At 39.9% G+C, this 14,741-nt stretch overlaps 1 protein-coding gene across 8 annotated transcripts in view; it reads left to right on the top strand.

Moving 5' to 3' along the window:
* Nucleotides 1-14,741, top strand: part of LOC122541468 (kinase D-interacting substrate of 220 kDa-like) — a 150,187-nt gene that overhangs the window by 114,528 nt on the left and 20,918 nt on the right. For 3 of the 8 annotated variants that reach the window (XM_043678271.1, XM_043678252.1, XM_043678261.1), the window contains exons 23-26: nt 857-1,035; nt 10,317-10,540; nt 11,608-11,724; nt 12,699-12,755. In XM_043678271.1, coding sequence (XP_043534206.1) covers nt 857-1,035; nt 10,317-10,540; nt 11,608-11,724; nt 12,699-12,755 — 577 coding nt within the window. The remainder of the gene's footprint in view (nt 1-856; nt 1,036-10,316; nt 10,541-11,607; nt 11,725-12,698; nt 12,756-14,741) is intronic. The other 5 variants (XM_043678289.1, XM_043678280.1, XM_043678313.1 and 2 more) reach the window with 3 other exon arrangements.

The raw sequence follows: 14,741 nt of genomic DNA, 5'->3' as shown, positions 1-14,741 counted from the left end.
CTCAGTCAAATCCCTCAAACTCAGCACCGCCTTCCTAACCTGCAATCTTCTTCCTGACCTCTCCGCCCCCCCCCCAGCCTATCACCCTCACCTTAGCCTCCTTCCACCTATCGCATTTCCAACGCCCCTCCCCCAAGTCCCTCCTCCCTACCTTTTTATCTTAGCCTGCTTGGCACACTTTTCACATTCCTGAAAGAAGGGCTCACGCCCGAAACGTCGATTCTCCTGCTCCTTGGATGCTGCCTGACCTGCTGTGCTTTTCCCGCAACACATTTTCAGCTCTGATCTCCAGCATCTGCAGTCCTCACTTTCTCCTAGTTATCAATACTTTGTCCACTAACAGTACATTTTCTTCTGACCAATGAATTAAAAATGAAATCTAGACAAATTGAGAGAGAAAACCCATTTAGATTATAGTGTACATTAATTTTGTTTCGGTTTTTGAATTTCTAAGTGTCTGCCAAAGTCTTTATCTAACTTGCTATATTAGGGTTGATTGATCACTTGGTATGTCTTTAAAGAATTTGAATAATTTTGTCAGTTAAGTAAAATGAGTTGTTACCATTGCATTTCTGTATGGTTTATTCTGGTTTCAAAACTGGGAATTAATCTATTTAGAACTTGTTCTCGATGACAATATTGCAACATTATCATTTCTCTTAGCAGTTGCATTTTAAATAAAAAAATTTGCTTCATTTTTTAAATTTTGTATTTTTTTAATCTGCTCCTTTACAGATTGAGATGATACAAGTGGCATGCTTGTTAAAGGATCTTTTACAACAGGGTAACATTTCTGACAGTCTAGAAATATGATTTTTTAAAAATTGTTCAATAATATTTTTATGATTTTCTTCAGAATTTCCAAAAACATACCAACTACCAAAGATGTGGAGCCACTTCTAGAAATTGACAGTGACATTCGGAGCTTTGAAATTTTCCTATCTTCAAGAATGCCAATTCTTTCAGCACGTGATGTAAAAGTATTTCTACCATGCACCGTGAATTTGGATCCTAAACTGCGTGAGATCATTGCAGGTGAGTACTTTTCAATTGGTAAAGTTATATAGGCCAGGCTCATCAGCCAGAATCTTTGAGAGGCACCTGTAACTTTCCTATAGTTAATTTTTTTTCTTTATCTGTCATTTTCCTAGCCTGAATTATATTTTAATAATAAAGAACAAGAGATATGATTAGTTTCAACTGACTTTAATTCCATTCTTAACTGGTTAATGTATATATTCTGACTTAATCCTAATATTTAATGATAGTGAGCTCCATTAATTGTCTTCCTGTATAAAAAAGTTGGCATCATAACCTTTGGCTTTGTAATCAAGCTGTGTACGAAATATATAGCATACAAACAGGGTGCTGGAATATGCCTTGAGCTTGGTTTGCATTTGGATCTGATTATAACACCAGATCCACAGTCCTGCACACCTGATAACATTTCATTTCTTTGCTCACTAATAATCAAACCACCTGTGCCTTATAAATATTCAAAGTTCTGCTTCTATCACCTGTTCACACAATCAAATGGAGTAAGGCAAAGCCTGAGTGCGCATAGATTTCTAAGAATTTGGTGCAGTGTGTAAATTTAGTTTGGAGGAAAAGAGGTGTTTTTCTGCTTTTTATTTTGGTTTGTAATTTTAAAGGTCTTTGTAAGAGGATAAACTAAAGCCCAGGGATTGGGGTCCCAACACAAAATAGTGATATCACAGGTGGCATGGTGGCTCAGTGGTTAGCACTGTTGCCTCAGCACAAGGGACCCAGGTTGGGTGACTGTTTAAGTGGAGTTTGCACATTTTACTCAAGTCTGCATAGACTTCCTTCAGGCGTTCTTTTGCCTTACACAGCCCAACGCTATACAGGTTATGTGTGGCCATGTTAAATTGCCTCATAGTGTCCAGGGTTGTGCAGGCTAGGTGAGTTAGCTATGGTAAATGTGGAACTACAAGAATTGGGTGGGGAAGGTGGCATGCTATTTGGAGGGCTGGTGCTTTCTGAGTTGGTTAAATGGCCTTAAACTCTACTGTAGGGATTCTGTAGTTCCATCAAAACCATAAGTTCATTGGTTAGTAATACCTGTTGATTTGACAATATTATAATTTGCTTTCAGATTAAAGGTTAAACAGAAATCTTTTACAGATTAAAACTAAAAGGCAAGTAGGAAATTTTTAACACAAAAGTTAAGAACTAAGTGAACAAAGTATAGATACAGAGCTAGGCAATGGATGTGCATGGAGTGTGAGTTGGTGGGCCCCACTGTGGTTCAGAGTGACCAAACTGTAGCAGGTATTGGTTGTTGAGGAACTCTGGCTCCCTGCGACACAACAGGGAGGGGAAAAGTTACCTTAATACTGTGTTTCATGAAGCTGTCGGATCTCTTATATTAACTATCTCAAGCTGTCAGTGGTCAGGGACGGAAGGAATGACTACAAGCACGGCAGGGAGAGAGAGATCCAGGAGGTAGTGCTGCAGAAACCTCGACAGCAGGTTTGAGATTCTTGCTCCCTGTGTGGACGAGAGTGGGATGTTGTATGGAGATGTACAAATTGACCGTAGTACTATGTAACAGGGAGTCATTCAAGAGAGGGCAATGAATAGAGAATTGGCTAATGAGCAGGAAACAGCAAGTGGAAATAAGGGGTTCTTTTTCAGGTTGTTGACCTGGGACCGGGTTTCACTGGAATCACTGCTGTGATTGCAATTATTTACGATATATTGATGAATTCGAAGAAGGAAGCAAAGATACTACAGCCACATGTGCAGATGACACAAATATGGCTGGAAAGGCAAGGTACAAGGGAGCTACAGACAGACAGTTTACAGAGAGATATTGTTAGGTTAAGTCAGTGGATAAAAAGTTGGCAAATGGAGTTTTATGCATGAGAAAGTGAAGTTGTTTGTCTTGGAAGGGAGAACAAAATTATTTAAATGGAGAAAAACTGCAAGAAACGGCATAGGGACTTGAAGCTACTTGGTACATGAAGCACAGAAAGCTAACACAGATGCAGGGAGTAATCAGAAAGGTAAGAATGTTGGCCCTTCAAGGGATTTGGAGTATAAGAGAAAGGAAGTCTTACTGTAATTTTCCAAAGTGCTGGTAAAGCCACAGCCGGAGTACTGTGAATAGTTTTGGTCCCCTTGATTTAATGAAATCAAGGAAAAGTATTTCATTAGATTCAGTAGGATGATCCTCGGTATGGAGAGTTATCTTATGGGCACTGTACTCATTGAAGTTTAGAAGAATGTGACTTGATCTTATTGAAACAGGATTCTTAAGGAGCTTGATAGGGTAAATGCTGAGAGGATGTCTCCCCTCATGAAGAGTCTAGGACCAGAGGGCGTAGTTTCAGAATAAAGGGGCATCAATTTTAGACTGAGATGAGGAGGAATTGCTTCTCTGAGGGTTGAGAGTCTTTGGAAGTCCTTTCCACTAAGAGCTATGGGTCAGAATCCTTGTGTATATTTAAGGCTGAGATAGATTCTTTAACAGGGCATTAAAGGGAAAATGCAGTAAAGTGGAAATTAGGTAGATTGGATCAGCTATGATTCTATTTAATGGCAGCAGGCTCAAGGGGCCAAACAATATACTCCTGTTTCTATTCCTTATGGACTACTTGTCTGTTCTGGGAGAGTCTCATCCTCTGTGAGAAAATAAATTTACCCCATCTCCGTTTTAAATGAGTGATCCCTATTCTAATCCTCTTTTAAGAAGCAGCTTTCTGACTCGTCAAGATGGCAGCGATTCTGTAGGACTGCTGTGGACAGCTCTGCCCAACAGCCAAGGCATACTGGTGTTTTTGCCATCCCTGGCCAACTTATGTGGTGGAATGATTAGTTTAAAACCTTACACAACACATATTTGTTAATATTTGGGAGTGGGAAGGATGTCAAAGGAACAAGGAGTGAGCAAACAGCAGCAGGGAGGACACTCCCTTGCAGCATCTACCACACCAGAGACTGCAGCAGCAGCAACAGCCTCTCCTGAACCCCCGGGGACCTGACAGACTCAAAGGAATTGGCTGCGGCGATGGAGAGACTTACCTTGGAAGTTGCGGCTGCGATTGAGGAGATCCATGGGGAGATTCGTGCCCAGGTCCAACCTATCGCATCCATGCTGCAGAAGCATGAGCAGGAGATCCAGGGCCTCGGGGAGAGACTGGAGGAGATGGGTGGTTGAACTAAGGCCTCGGAAGCTGCGATGGAGTCCTCATCCAGTCGGATCCAGATGCTGGAGCGAAAGGTGCGGCCCTTGCGAGATCGTATCGACGACCTCGAAAATCGAGGTCGGAGGATAAATCTCCGAATTGTCGGGCTCCCTGAAGGTGAGGAAGGTGAGCAGCCAGTCAGCTTCTTTGAAAGCTGGCTGCCGAAGTTTTTGGGCCTTCACATACGAGTCCAGCAGGCTGCAGATTGAAAGAGCTTAACTGGTTACAATGCACAGGTTAGGGTCGGTACAGCGCCGCCGCTCGGTCCTAGTGCATTTCCACTCATATAAAGACGAGCAAAAAGTCATAGAAGCTTCTAAATCCCTGGGGAAAGATCCACAGGCACTTCTGTACAGGGGATCAAAAATCATATTTTTCCAGGATTTCGCTGCAGCTGTAATTCGAAAGAGGAAGTCCTTCGATGAAGTTAAAAAGAGGCTGAGGAACCTGGGCATCCAGTACTCCATGAGTTACCCCGCAGAGCTCCGTTTCAGCCACGAGGACTCAGTTTATACATTTGACTCAGCGTATAAAGCTAAACACTCTGTAGACGCTTTAAAATAGACGGATTGGCCTGAAGAATATGGTTAATGTTTGTGCACTTTTCTATCTTTCCCCATGTTTTCCTTTTTTTATTCCTTTCTTTCTCCCTAGTAATTTCCTTTTTGGAAAGAGGGGAAAAGACCATGGAATAAGTTGTTCCTTTTTTTTAATAACTGGATTTTTTGATGGGAAATTTTGTGGATGTTCTTTGTTGTCTCTCCCCCTTTTCTTTGTTTGTTCTGTTTCTCTTTTAGTCACAAGTAGAGGTGACACAAAACCAGGGATGGGGGATGGGTTGAGTGCTCCTCCTGACTTTGTATTTTTTTCTGTTGATTTAAGGATCATCTTGTTTTTTTTCTGGCCTAAGGCTGGGGCACAGTCCAGGTTTGAAGGAGCTGTGAAGGAGGGGATGGGTAGGGTGAGTGTCCCCTATGGGCAGGGGGAAGAGTCTTCCATTCAATATTTTATAGTTGGTTTTCTTTGTAGTTTTTGGTAGTAATAGTTGTTTATAGTTATGATAATCGTTTTTGTATATATAGTTCTTCAACTCTGAGTCTTTATTTTCTTATGCTCGGTGTTTTGTAAGCAGGGTTCTCCCTCCGAGGGGTTCAAGGGTGTCTGAAAGGGGATATGGCTAAGTGTCTTATTAAATGATGCCCCTGGAATATTAAGGGAAGTTATTCGCCCGTTAAAAGGAAAAGAAGTACTTTCTAGCCTTAAGAGGGAAAGGGTTCATATTGTTTTGTTGCAGGAAACCCATCTCGATGGTGGGGAACACCTAAAATTACAACAGGGGGCTTATAACCGGGTATTCTTTTCATCCTTTACTACTAAAAGTAGGGGAGTGGCGGTACTTATCCAGAAAAATCTTCCATTCACATTATTAGAGCAGGTGAAAGATGTGCTGGGACGGTTTGGATTACATGGGGAGAAATATGGCATTTTAAATGTTGACTGTCCTCCAGCGCATCCCCTCAAATGTTTGATTAGTGCCTTCTCTAAATTGATTGCTTTTGAAACACGGCACATTATTATAGGGGGGGGATTTTAATTGTCTTTTGGATCCGACAGTGGACAGGATGCCTTGTGGGCCCCCAACTATTTCTTCACAGGCCAAGCAGGTGGTTGACTTATGTGAGAAGTTGGAGCTGGTGGATATTTGGAGATGTCTTCACCCTACCGGCAGCGACTTCACCTTTTTTTCAAACCCACGTAAATGTCACACGAGGATTGACCTCTTTCTGGCTCCCTCAGCCCTTCTGGATTCGATTATGCGTTGTAAAATTGGGAATATAGCTATAACTCTAGGTTAAGGCCAAGAGTGAGGGGCTAGGTTTGCGGCACTGGCGTTTGGACCCTTTTCTCCTTAAGGATTCCAAATTTGTGGAATCCTTTTTGAAAGAGTTCAGGAATTCTTGACCATCAACTCAGACATGGCCAGTAGTCCGTCTATGTTATGGGAAACTGCTAAAGGCTTTTTTAGGGGATTAGCTATTTCCTATTTGGCTAGCTGGAAACGACAGAAGGAGGAACAGCAGCTTCTACTTGAGATGCTATTGAAAGCCACTGAAGCAGCATGTTTTGTGCGGCATTCGGTGACTAAGCTACAGCGGATCATGGCCCTCCGGGCTGCCTTGAATTCAATACTGACACAAAATGCAAAGAAAGAACTTGCCTTTGCTAGACAAAGGCTGTTTGAATATGGGGATAGGTCAGGGAAGTATTTAGCGTACCTGACTAGGAAAAAGCGTGCTCCCCAATCCATTACTGCAATCTGAGACAGCGCCGGGGTCCTTACACATGATGCTAAAAAGATTAATGAGGCTTTTCGGAGCTTTTACTCCAAATTGTATCAGTCTGAAGGTTGCGAGGACAGGAGGGCTAAAATGGATACTTTTTTTTTAAGAACCTGGACCTCCCAGGGGTAACCTTGGAACAGGCCTCTCTCCTTAATGTCCCTTTGACAGTTCAGGAAATACAGGAGGCAGCTAGGCAACTTCAGAGTGGGAAAGCGCCTGACCCTGATTAGTCTCCCAGGTGAGTTTTATAAAGTGGTTATAGGGATTCTGTCAGGACCGATGTTGGAGATGAACAGTCACTCCTATATGCATGAATGCTTACCACCATCTTTGAGAGAAGCTAATATTTTCTTAATTCTTAAGAAGGGGAAGGTTCCTGAGGATTGTATCTCATACAGGCCCATCTCGCTATTAAATTCAGATTTCAAGATTCTGTCCAAGATCCTGACGCTGAGATTGGAAAGGGTATTGCCCCATATTATTAAAGAGGACCAGACAGCTTTAAGAGGGGCCGTAGGTCCCTAATAATATTAGAAGGTTGCTGAATATGGTCCAAGTTTGTCAGCAATGATCGATTCAGGGGTTGGTGATTTCCTTAGATGCAGAGAAAGCATTTGACCGGGTGGAATGGCCGTATCTTTTTTATGTCTGAGAACAGCTTTGCTAAGTGGGTGGAGGTTTTATATCGCCACCCTCTGGCCGTGGTCATCACCAACAGGGTGATGTCAGGGAATTTTACGATTGGTAGGGGTAGTTGGCAAGGCTGCCCCCTCTCACCGTTGTTGTTTACATGGGTGATAGAGCCGCTGGCAGAGGCCATTCATCAGAACATCCACATAACCGCTCCGGAAGTGGGATCGAGGGCACACAAGATTACGTTGTATGCGGATGACGTCCTTCTGTTTTTAGCAAAACCAATGACCTCTGTACCCCACTTGATACAATGTATCAATTCATTTGGGGCTATTTCAGGATAAAAGATTAACTTTGCAAAATTGGAGGCTATGCCTTTAGGGAACCTTAAGGATGTGCCAGAAGTTGAAGGTGGCCTAAAGTTCCCTTTTAAGTGGTCACAGGCAGGGTTCTGATACCTAATTATTAATAATAATTATTAACCAGTTGTTCATGGATAGGATGAGGACCATTATGGACCACTGCCAGAACACCATTGCCATTAGTATAGTCAAGGCATGGAGGGCGATGCGTCAGAGTGAGGGTTGTTTATCCAAGACTTTGCCACTTACACCTATAGTTGGTATGCTGGGGTTCCGACCAGGGATGATGGACTCAGAGTTCAAACTATGGGCAGCGAGAGGAGTTTCTAGTTTGGGAGACATGTTTGAGGGGGAGGTTATGATGTCTTTTGAGCAACTGAGCTGCAAATATGGGTTGGCCACCTTTTCCATTTTTTTCAGGTTATGGATTTCATTCAGAAGAAGACTATGCTTCTCACCTAAGCCCTATAAGCCTGATAAAGAGAGGTTGTTGCTACGTTCCACAAGCACCCTTTCAGTTAGTGCCCTCTATCGCCTGCTGGGTGGCAGGGCCTGGCAGGATATTAACCGGTTATGTGAGGTCTGGGAGCAAGAGCTAGGAGTGGAGATCTCTTCTGAAACATGGGAGAACATATGGGAGAATACTCGAAAGATCTCAATGTGTAATAGGACATGCGCTACGCAGTTAAAAGTTCTGCACAGGGCTCATCTGGCACCAGACAGTCTGGCGAAGTTTAAAAAAGGGGCATCTTCAGTGTGCCCCAAATGTAAAATAAGTGTTGGTACTCCTACACATTGCTCTGGACATGCCACAGTCTCCATGTTTATTGGAGCGCTGTGGCGGGAGAGATAGGGAGGGTATTGAGGACTGATGTCAAAGTATACCCGATATCTCTCCTCTTAGGTCTACCAAATTTACCATCTTTAGACGGGCATGGGAAGAAACTATTTAATATTCTTGCATACTGTGTACGGAAGAATATTCTGATGAATTGGGTGTCTAAGAACCCACCAGGCTTGCTGGGATGGCAGAAATTAATTATGGAGCGCATTCCCTTGGATCATTTTTACAAACATGGTGCACCACACAACAAACCATTTTTATAAGACTCCTTTGTTTGGGAGTTTTGCGCCGAGCATACCTGTTCGGTATTTTGTGGGTTTTTTTGTTTGCTTTTTTTTTTGGTGTTGTTGCTTTGCAATGTTAGGGTTTGTTTTGTATTATAGGGTAGGTTAGTAGTAAGTAGACAGTAGTTGTATTGTAATTTTTTTTCTTTTTATTATGCTGATATTTGTTATTGTAAAGTTTAAAAAAAACTTGCCAATAATTATATTTACAAAAAAAAGCTTTCTTGTCACATCTTATATGTCAAGACCCCTCAGGATCTTTTGTGTTTCAATCAAATAACCTCTTTCTCTACTAAATGCTAACATATACAAGTCTGTCCAACCTTGCTGCTTCATACTATTTGCCAATTCAGGTATTAACCTCCTCTGAAATACTTCCCACAAATTTACATCCTTCCTCAAATATGGTTATGAACATTACATACAGGGCTCCAGGTATATTCCTGATTGATGCTTTGTATAACTGAAGAAATATCTTTCCAGTTCTGTAAACAATAGGTTGGAATTAGGTTGTTTTAAGCCTTAGATAATATGGTCTGTACATTTGACCTGGATTTTCCACATTTCAACTTTAAACTGAAATTTGGATTAACAATTTAAGCCAATACATCACCACTATTCATGACTTCAACAGCAGACTTTATTTTAATTTGATATTGTTTCTAACAAAGGATGATAATGTTCAATTGTCATTGCAGTATCCATGCAGTAAAGTCTCCAATCTATATTACATCATTATTTTTGTGTTTAGCTATATTCCATTTCTGAATAGGTATGGGCTTATCAGAAAAATGAAGGACCAGCTTGATTTGCTATGTGCTGCTCTAATCATTCAGACTTTTAATATCCTTTAAATTGTACCAAATGCATTTTTTATTACTATAGAAAACTTCAAACTGAATATTGACATCCAGAAACTGGGCAAATTATTTTCTATTTTTTTATTTGTTGAAAGAAACAAAATTGTGGGTGTTGCACACTCATTATGATTGTCTTGAATTTTCTCCAGACACTATGTGGATTCACTGAATTGCTAGACTTTAATCAATAAACGACACAGACTCTCCATTTCATTGCAGAGGGAATGCTGCACTTCTGGAATTACTGGCTATTGGATAAGTTGGTAAATTGAACCTGGTTTTCTTCCTTAAGTTGACATAACCAATCTCATGGCATCATGTGGAAGAATATCAGGTTCATTACCTTCAGTCTCCTGGTCAATATTTATCTTTCTAAAAAGGACTGCTTGAAAAAGAAATTGAATGTTTTGTCATTATCACGTTGCTGTTTGTGGGGTCTTTGTCAGCATGAATCGGCTACGTTTTGTTTCCTACAACATTGTTCCTATGCTTCTGTTTCACTGACCAGAATCATGAAGGGCATTATATAAATGCAAGTCTTGTTTGTTTTCTGTCTGCTGGAAACAGAATGACGTTGGGCACAATTAATCACCTGTTCCAGGTAGCACGAGAGGTAATTTCCATATATAAGAAACGTGGTTTAAAGTTTTTAATAGATATCTAATGTACAGACCATTTGTACTAGCTCACAAAGCCAATGGGTTTGTTTTGCCTTGCTAAAAATGTGTTTGTGAGCATTAGCTGTGTTAAATAAAACCTGTCTTTGTTCTATGCCTGCAGATATCCGAGCAGCTAGGGAGCAGATGTCCAGTGTAAATATCACGGGGATTCCTTATCCTGCGTTACCCTTTCAGGAAGCTCCACCTCGGGCTGTATCTGTGTTCAGCCAGGCACCGTCTGTCTGCTCCTCCTCAGCTTCTTTCAATGGTAATGTAGTGTCACCACAACATCCCAGCAGCTATTACAGTGGTATGGTTGGGCAACAGCATCCATTTTATAATCGGGTAAGTAAACTAAAATCTATTATCATGTAGTTGCAAAATGACTGTGGACTTGTTAAAGAAAAGTATTGAGTTGACCCTTCAACATTCCCATATAGCCATACCCTCTCATTAATTTATAACCATGTATCACTTTGTTTTACATTGTTTATTTTAAGTTTAATTCATCATTAATTAGGATTTGAGAAGTAAACATTCTACACGTATGAAAATGAGATGTCATTTGTCACAACCAACTGTGTCCACTATGTGGTCAGTGAGCTGTAGATTAATCTAGCTTGTGCAGGCACCTTTTTTAATTTGTAATTCAAATTAAAGTAGACCAGCAGTCAAGCTTTGATTTAAAGTTTAGCTTGTTGTCAGTTATTACCGGGAGTTACTTTGTGGTAAATTATCAATGAAAATTTACAGATTCCAGGAAAACCAAAAGACAGGTTGTCAGAAGGAAATACTCACTAATTTTCTGTGGGATACTGTTGGAGTCCATTGTTCAAATTCCATATTTCTTCAGCCAAGGCTTAACACTTGAAGTCAGATCCAGCAGCTGAGATTGCCTTTGTAATTGAATAGGTAATAGTTTGTGTACAGAGCATTTACTCCAAGCTGCATATTATAGGAGAGAAAGGGAAGGTTCCTGGTTTCTTGCAGATGTAGCACTTTGGCTGTCCATTAGTGGTTTCACTCTTGGTTGCTCGCATGCGTTGTCTTTCTCAGAGAGTTGTTTCTTCTGTGATGGTTTCAGATAGAATCTCTCTTTGCCTGGGCAGCTTGCCGTTGAAATCACTTTGAGCTACTTTTTGTATCCCATGTCTGAGAATGTGTCTCTAACTCATACAGAACTGGCTGTGATATAGGTCAGGTGACTTATAGCAGCCATGTCTCTAGCGTCTTGGCGAGTTACTTGCTATATATAGGTTTTAAAACTTGCTATATATAAGTTTTTCCCTAAGAGGTACTGGGCAATAACTGCACAATCATGATGCATTCCATATGTTACATGTGTTTTTTTTTGTGTGACTTCATTCGATTTTTCATAAATTGTTTTCTTTTCACCTGTTCCCTTCCCATAGCCATATTTTGCCCCTCCTATTTGTTACGTGCCAAGGCAATACTTTGGTAGTTTGCAGCATCCCAACTCACGTTCATCAACTAAAACCAGTTTGTCAAGAGAACAGAACAGTAATCTAGTAAGTATTGCAAATGGAATCAAGTAAAAGGAATAAAGGAATATAGTGGTGCGGAAATGTAGAATGAATTTTTTTTTCTAAAATTCTGAATTGTGTCTGTGAAACTTTGCTTCTGTTAGGCTTATGCACATTACAAAATGCTAGTTCAATACCAAATATTAAAGAAGCACTAATTTTTCTCTGTTTTTGCCAAAATAGCACGTTTGCAACGCAGTCACGCTTTGCTTTCATGGTAGTTCCTCTCCCCCATTTTAGTTTTGCAAAAAATATTTTTTTAATGAATCTTAATGCAATTTTCTAGTTTCAGGTTTTGCAAACGTTTTGTATTTTCATTTCGAACTGTTTATCCTTGGATATGAGAGATTAAACCAGCACTAGCTGTTCGTTTAAACTTGAGTACTCACTTAGAGTACCTAAATTGCAATTCTTCCTATATTTAATCATGAGTTAATTACTTAACTTGACGTTTGGGATTTTGTGTGCCCAAACGATTGTGAAATTGTAAAGTAAACAAGTTATTTTGAAGTATTTATGATTCTAGCAGTTAACCATAGTTATTATTTTGTATGAAAGAACAGTAACATAATTTGCTGTCAAATTTGTAAAGTAAATACGAGTTTAGTAAGATGTTGCTAACCATTCATTTTCAATAGTGAAGAATAAAAATTGCTTCTAACTTATGAAGATATCAATAAAACTAAGTCTGGCTTTATGACTTGTCGCATTTACATCTTTGACTTGTCATTTCCTCTATTTGTGGTGATATCTAAGCATTCTGTACATTCAAAATATCTAATAGTTCGAGAATGATTTAATTTAATTTAATTTAATTAAATAAATACTTTTTTATTTAAACAATTGCAAAACATAAAACTAAGTCACCATTTTGCACGTTGTGTTCACAAGAGAGGTGTACATTATTTTCTTTGATTTTTTTTGTAACGTTACCAAAATTTTGACTTTGTTCTTGTCAGGAGGTGATCGAGGAGGCTGCTGATGAGGGGCTTCCTTCCCCCACAGACACCTCACTGGTAATGAGTAGTCATGTGGTGTGGAGTTGTAGCATCTCATTGCTTCTTCCACTGTGATATCTATCCAATTAGGCTTTTTGAAACTATTTTCATTTTCTTCTTCCCTGTCTGTCTCTGGTGTGATTTATGTGGTTGTGATGTTGACCATAATGTTATCATTCAAAGCCTTTTGCCATCTGAATCAGTCTATTCATTACGTCAGGTTAGTTCACAGAACTAGACGTTATCAAAACCAGATCATGGAAAAATATCCTTGCAACCTAATACTACTTCATAGGTAAATTGTGATCAACACCCTAGTGGTTGCCGTTGACTAAAAACTGAACTAGACAAGCCATGTTAATGCAGCTAAAAGAACTGGTAGAAGCTAGATATCCTGCAGCGAGTAACTCACCTCCTGACTCCATTAAGCCTGTCCATCTATAAAGCACAAGTCAGAAATAAAATGGAATACTCCCATTTAACTGGATGAGTACAAATTTAACAATACTTAAGAAACTTGACACCATCCAGGTCAAAGCCAACTTGATTGGCACCATATGCACAAATATTCATTTTCGCTACTACAAATTCAAATTATCAAAATTGTATACTATCTTTAAGATGCAAATCCTTCAAATATTTCCAAAAACATGAGATATCTTTGTCAATACATGGGATTTAGTATGATCTACACATCCACCAAAACATTTTAGACAGCACCTTCCAAACCCATGCCTACTGCCATCTGAAAGGACAAGGGAAGCAAATACTTGGGAAGACCATGAACTGCAGATTTCCCTCCAAGCACCTTGCCATCCTGACTTGGAAATATATCTCTGTTCCATCAATGTCACTGGGTCAAAAACCTGGAATTCCCTACCTAGCAGCATTATGGATCTACCTATAGTACATGGACTGCAGCAGGTCAAGAAGACAACTCGCCACCACCTTAGGGGCAACTAAGTATGGAGAGTAAATGCTGGCGCAGCCAACGAAACCCACATCCCCTGAATAAATAAACAAAAGCAAATTCTTACTCAACAGAAGACTCAATTTAACAAATTATCATTTAATGACCAGTGCCCAGTGTGGCCAGTCACAACAATAGCATCTTTTATTTCTATTTGTTCAAATTTATTGTACATAACATGCTTTACACTGGGTTTGATCTGAAGCTGTAGTTAAAAGTACAAATTTCCTGTTGTTCTGGGTGGTGGAAAGATAAACTTTTTGAGGGTTTGAAAACAAATCCTTCAAATCTTTCCAAAAAAATGAGATATCTTTGTCAATAAATGGGATTTAGTATGATTAGAAATGTATTAAGAAATACTGTAAATGGGCAAGCTGGATGGTACTTCACAGGATCATTATGAAACAAAACATATCTGACCTACATGAGATAATAGCTCAGATAACAAAATGTTTGTTCGGAGAGTAGGTTTTAAGTAGTGTCTTAAAGGAGGAAAGAGAGGTGGAGAGGAATAAGGAGGGAATTTCAGAGTTAGAACTGACGGCATAGTCATCAAAGTTGATGCAGTTATACGGTGAAATCATGATGAGTCAAATTTGGATAATCCAAAATTCCAGATGTCAAAGTTGTCAACCATTCTCTCTGACAGAATATCAAATTCAATAGAATGATGCTCATGATAAGCTGAAGATTTGGTCTGGTTACTCCAGGTCGGTCATACTCATGCAGAGCTTGTTTTGTGATCACATCAGTCAGTTAGAGTGGAGTTAAGCCATGCTTGAATGTGATATCATAGAATTCTTGACAAGTGATCACTTGACATTAAGATCTCCCTGTGAAGGGACATTGTAATCCTGCAAGTATGGCTAAGAGTGTTAACAATTGGAGAGAAGTTGAAGTTGATACAGCAAGTGGACAGCCATGGCACAAAGGTAAAAATGGACTTCACTAAGGAGTGGGAGACTCCATTATTGAATTTTCCAACCAGGTCAAGGTCAACATCTTAGAACAGTTTGACAAGGAGGTGTTTCCCA

This window comes from Chiloscyllium plagiosum, chromosome 3 (assembly GCF_004010195.1).
Source record: "Chiloscyllium plagiosum isolate BGI_BamShark_2017 chromosome 3, ASM401019v2, whole genome shotgun sequence".
Classification (NCBI taxonomy): Eukaryota; Metazoa; Chordata; class Chondrichthyes; order Orectolobiformes; family Hemiscylliidae; genus Chiloscyllium; species Chiloscyllium plagiosum.
The sequence above is the reverse complement of the archived record's forward strand: the minus strand, read 5'-3'. Positions and strand labels throughout refer to the sequence as shown.